The 6,000-nt window shown below is 35.1% G+C and overlaps 1 protein-coding gene across 1 annotated transcript; it reads left to right on the forward strand.

Moving 5' to 3' along the window:
• Positions 1-839: 839 nt before the first annotated feature.
• On the forward strand, positions 840-2,524 carry LOC131051204 (disease resistance RPP13-like protein 4). The gene has a single exon (XM_059220365.1). The coding sequence runs from the start codon at positions 1,073-1,075 to the stop codon at positions 2,522-2,524; it is 1,452 nt and encodes a 483-aa protein (XP_059076348.1). The 5' UTR covers positions 840-1,072.
• The last annotated feature ends 3,476 nt before the right edge of the window (positions 2,525-6,000 follow it).

The raw sequence follows: 6,000 nt of genomic DNA on the forward strand, positions 1-6,000 counted from the left end.
TTTCAAGATTATAATTTTCATCTAATAGTTCACATTTTTCTATTTGCTTCTCTTTTAAAAGAAATCTCATTTCTGAAATTTTCTTCTTACATTCCTTCAATTCTTCTTTTAAATCATTTGTTTTCTCTTTCTTTACTTTGTCCACTTTACCCATTGAAACAAAAAAAATAAGAATAAACTTACCTTACCCTGACACTTGACTGTGTTTCTGCTGCTGCAAATTTCTTCCTTTAAACAACTCTGTATACCTTCACAATCTTTACCCAACAACTTACACTTCCAGTCTGCTAGAGTCTTCTTCTTTTGACAGCCTTTTTAACTGCTATGGCCTCCTTTTTAACTGCTAGTATTTCTTTTGTTCTCCCTCACAGATCTCTTCTGTTGCATTCTTCTGCAGCTACTTTCCCAATAATTTTAAAATTTCGTACCATTGGCTCTGATACCACTGATAGAAATGAAACAGACCAAAACAAAACACAAAAACAAAGCATGGAGAAAAACAGAGCAGCACACAAGGAAGACAAATTTTTAATTATCAGCCCATATTTTCATTCTTCCTTTCATACCCAAAATGATTACAAAATGCCTCTTTTAACGGAGGTCTTAGATGTTTCTAGAATGGTCAGGAGGTAGCTGGAAACTTCCAGAATTTTGCATATAAAATAATGTTTTATCACTATAGAAGGTACGGTGGACAGGTTGGAGTAGATGTTGAAAACAAATCCAAATCCTGCTAATTCTGTAAACACTTGTGCATACGGAGCATGTGAATGGGGTAGGTGAGATTAGACTCCAACACGTCTTCAATAGCCAAAAGATCAGAGAATCATTTAATCATTTGATTTGGGTAGCAGTATCCCAAAGCTTTGTGGTGCACCAGTTGCTTCTCCACATAGCCAGACAAATAAATTTGCCGGAGGATGAAAAACAAAGTCACGTAAATGTGGAGGAGGTGAGAGATAACATCCGTAGGCACCTGCAAGGAAGCCGATGTTTACTTGTTCTGGATGATGTGTGGGACAAACATGCTTTGGGATCCATTGGCTTTCCATTGGAGGGCAGAAGTAAAGCAATGCTTTCAACGCGGGACAGGAAAGTTTTAGAAAATGTGGGAGCTCACCGCATCCATCACATGGACTATTTGTCTGAAGAAAACAGTTGGAGATTGTTCTGCATACATGCGTTCCCTGAAGATCACAATCACAGTCCGCCAGAGGAGTTGGAGAAGGTGGCCCGTGCAATTGAAAGAAAATGCTCCAGATTGCCGCTGGCAGTGAAGACAGTAGCAGCATCTATGGCAAGCGTCAAGCAACTTCCTAATGAATGGGAATCCACGTTGTACAGGCTAAACAAAATTAGCACAATCAAGGACGACATTCTGCCAATCCTGACGTTAAGTTATGATGCCCTGCCTGGTTATCTAAAGCCTTGTTTTCTTTTCTGTTCTGCTTATCCAGAAGATGCTATAATGAGTTGTAAATATCTTGTACTAGCATGGATTGCCCAAGGATTTGTTAATCCTGAAGAAAGAGAAGACTCGTATGAGCTAGGATTCTCTTATCTAAATGAACTGGTTGATCGTTGTATGATTGAATTTGTTCCCTATGATGGGAACGATTACATCATTAAGTACTGCAAAATGCATGATCTATTACACGATTTGGCTTTTTCAGAATCTCAGGGCCAAACGAGATGTTTGTTTCAGGCTGGAAAAAATGTGGAAAAGTTCCCCGTACAAAAGTGCCACGGCTTACGAAGGATTTCTTTGATTAAAAACAAAATAACTAGTATTGACCAAACCATCCGTTCTCCTGGGCTCCTCTCCTGGCTTCTGTGGAACAATCTTCATCTCAAATTAATATGCGAAGATTTTTTCGAAAAAATGAGGCATTTGAGCGTGTTAGACTTAAGCCAGACTTCCATCAAATCATTACCCAAGTCTATTGCCAAGTTAAAACATTTGAAGCTCCTCAATTTATCGAGAACAGACATTGAAAAGCTTCACAGATGGTTTTGTGGGCTCTCAAATCTCCAGTCGCTCGATGTTAGTTGCTGTGAAAAACTGAAAAATCTGCATTCAGACATGACCAAACATCAGTATTTGCTGCAGCTAAATGTGGCAGGTTGCAAGAACTTGGCTTGGGTCCCTGTGGGAATATCCAAGCTTGTCTCTCTACGACTGTTGGGACAAGTTGTATTCAAGTTGAGAGAAAACGCACCGAATGCATTGCAGTTGAGGGATATCAAAGACTTGACTCGGCTCCAATATCTCTCAATTGCATTCAACGGTCGCTCAAACTCCCAAAACATAATAGAGGGGATATTTGGAGGCATGGAGGATATGCGAAATTTGTTCATCGAGAATTCTGATGAGAATTCCCTTGTTCAGCTTCCCGAGGACATGGCAGCCATGAGACGACTGGAGATTCTTCACCTTCACAATTGCGTGGTACCCTCATGGATCTCTCAACTTCACAATCTCATGATTCTTTTCTTGAAGGGAGATGATTCTGATAATGACTAGGCTCTGCAATCAATTCCAAACTTAAGGCGACTCATCTTAGTGCAGAACAAACAGTGCATCGAATTCCCCGCAGATTTTGGGAACCTTATGTCATTCCCCAAATTGGAGGCACTGATAATAGAAGATTTTGGGCGGCTGCAAAGACTTCCATCCCTGGGAGATCACTCAATGCCCATGCTACAGCATCTTCGACTGGCGAATTGCATGCGGCTGGAAGGAATACCTCAAGGCTTGGACCGGCTCAACAGTCTTAAAGAGCTTCAAGTCATCTGTTGTGAAGGGTGCCACAAGGATCTTCAGGAAAATGGCCATTATTGGTCAATTTTCAAACGCCGTAATGTCCAAGTGAAATGCGGATAGTGGGAACTCTGATGTTGCTGAATGTAAAAGTAGAAAATGTCTGTTATGTCTAAATTGCAACTATGACAGGAAAACTGGGAATAATGCTTGCAAATCTATTCTTGCCCTTCACAGACAATCCTGTTCCATCCTGGTCAAAGTTTGCCATCACTGTCAAACCTTGCGACCCATGCCCCCTACCGACTTCTTGCTTTCGTTTTGACAACATCTAGCTGGTTGATTTGTGACGTTCTTACTAGTGTTAATAACTGTGCTTTTTATTTAGAGCATGTTTAGTGGTTTAAAAGGTTATTGTTTACGAGGCATTATTTGAAAACAAATTGGTATAATTTTTATAAAGTTGTATCTTGTAATTGCTTAGAGAACAATGTGTTGTTGGTTACTTGATATCAAAATAATTTTTATTTTTTTTTATTATTATATTAGGTTGGATTTATCATTTTTTTCAAATTTTGTTAGCATATATTAGCATGAAAGTATATTACAATTATATTAGGTATAAGTTCAATAAATAAAGAAGGTGATGAATTAGGAATATATACAGATGAATGAATTATAAAATTTAAAGATGGGTACATCATGATAATAATAGTCTTTTGTCTTCCAAATCTACAAAATGGAACTAAAAATGTAAGTCTATAATGTTAATGTATTACAAAGTCTAGTGTTTCAAATATGTCAAAGAGTATTATGTACCTATTAGAAAGAATGAATTGAAGAAAACTTCAGCCTCAGAATACTAACTCATAGATAAAGGACATGAAGCCTTTGAATCTAGATTAGAAGTGATAAAATCTAGATGATTAATAAATATATTATTAGAAGAAGAAAGAGCATGAAGATAAGATTCATTATCATCACAACTATTAAGACTTGCCAAATAAAAAAGTTACTTTATAATAGCATTATCATATAGTGAGTTATCACAATCACCAAGAGCAATAACACTATGAGTAACATGATCATCTAAAAATGGAGAATGATGTAGATCTTAGTAGATATCCCAAATTTTGGTCCAAAGAATCCATGAAAACTCGACATGTGAGATGGAATTCCATCATGTTATAAGAAATGCTATTGGCAATCAATCTTAGGCTATGATAACCTTTATTTTCCACACTATCTTCTAATCAAGTATTAATTTAATGACAAGTCTATAAAAGTGGGAAAAGAGATGATACCACCTAAGATGTTTCAGGATGTCATTCTTCTAAGACATGTAGTTCCCTTTGTTTAGGGTGGTTATAGAAATATTAATTGTTTAAATAATGGTTTTAAAATGATAGATTGATCATATATAGACTATAAATCAAAAGATTTGAAATTTGAACCCTTGTAGAAAAATAATAGCCCCATAAATTAAAAATTACCAAAAGTACAAGAAAAAATAGAAGAAGTAACTTCAAAGTAAAATAAGTACTTATTTCTATGTCTCAGACTCCTTCATAGTAGCCTTCGTCTCATAAGGTTGATAGAGACAGTCATTGGATACCTCCTCCTAAGGATCTTTTTAAAATTAATACTAATGGTTCCTTTAGAGGTAAAATTGAACCATCGTGGATTATTGGTGTTAGTTGTGATAGTTTTGGTTTTGTGTAGTTCTTCTCTCCAGTGGTTAGTAGACTTGTGACTAATAACCATATGGAAGCTTATACTATACTTATTGCATTGAAAAAAGCTTGTGAGTTGGCTTGGAAGCATGTTGTTTGTGAGACAAACTCTATGATTTTAGTTTCTCTTCTCAATAATAAGAATTTTGTGAGATCTTCTTTACATCTCACATCCTTGCCTGCCCAAATTCATGAATTACCCTAGCATTTTGATTTCTTTTCTTTTGTTCATATTCATCAAGAATGGAATATTATTTCTAAATAGGCATTTTGTGCTTGCAATAGATGGAAGATTTTGGAGTGGGATTCTCTTTCACCTTAGCAAATTACTTAGTTTTTATATCTTCTTTAGAAGGATGGGGGTTAATTATTGTTATTTTGTCCTTAGCTTTGCTAGCATCAACAGTTTTTGATTTGTTAATTTGGGGAGAGACCATCTTGGCTCCTATTATTTCTTGTTGTGATAGCTATGATAACTAGGAAATCTTGTTGCATTTTTTTAGGTACCTTTGATTAATTAAATTTGGCCTTTTTGCTAATAAAAAAGTATTTATGTTATAAAATTTTGATAAACTAAATAAATGGCTATAAAGTATTTAAAATTAGATTTTTGATACCCATTTATTTATGAAAGGGTGATATTGTATGATTAAGAAATGATCTAAAAGGAAAAATTTGCTTGATGGATTAAAAAAAAATTTCTACTATCTTTATTGGGGTAGTCATAAATAAATGCCATTAAGATGAAATAGGTGGTAGTGGATAAGGGGTAGAGGTCAATGGTGATAGAAAGATGTACCTAGTGAAGGATCAATTAGAACACTAGAAAAGGTGGCATGTGCACATGAACTAGCCCTTGATCTAAGGGTGATCAAGGGTTAGATTCCTCATGGACATAGGGGCTTTGAATATGCCATTATAGTTAAGGTACTAAAAATTATTCTAAAGTTATTGAGGCACCTACAAAACCTTCTTGGATTTAAAAAAAAAATATCTCTAATAGATTTTATTAGTTCCTCAAAAACTATACCTTCAACAAAGTAAAAAATAGAATCATACTAATGGTGTGGGAGGTTTTATAATAATAATCCATCAAGATATTGGCTACGCAACAATGGTAGATCTAATAATGACTATATGGAAATTATAGGACCATGTGTATGTGTAACTATGTACAATCATTTGGATTTTCTACTACTATGTTTTAAACCCTAAGAAAGCCCAATATTTTTGAATCAAATCTCATTAATTTTTATATTAACTTATAGATTGTTCGATCTTTTAAGGTCAACTATATGGTTTATTTGGCACCAACATGTATTTATAAATACCTAGGCTAAAACTCTATAGAAAATGGATAGAAAAATTATAGATCTTGAGTGTTCCAATTAGATAAAAAACAAGAGAGGTCCAAACCTTTAAATAATAACTAAAGAGATAAAACCATGGGTCTCATGAAGGATAAGAGAACCCAACAAAAGAACTAGTTGACATAAATAGAACCAA

Source organism: Cryptomeria japonica, chromosome 5 (assembly GCF_030272615.1).
Source record: "Cryptomeria japonica chromosome 5, Sugi_1.0, whole genome shotgun sequence".
Classification (NCBI taxonomy): domain Eukaryota; kingdom Viridiplantae; phylum Streptophyta; class Pinopsida; order Cupressales; family Cupressaceae; genus Cryptomeria; species Cryptomeria japonica.

Coding starts and splice junctions, on each gene's coding strand:
- LOC131051204 (XM_059220365.1), top strand. CDS start 1,073: ATGCTTTCAACGCGGGACAGGAAAGTTTTAGAAAATGTGGGAGCTCAC.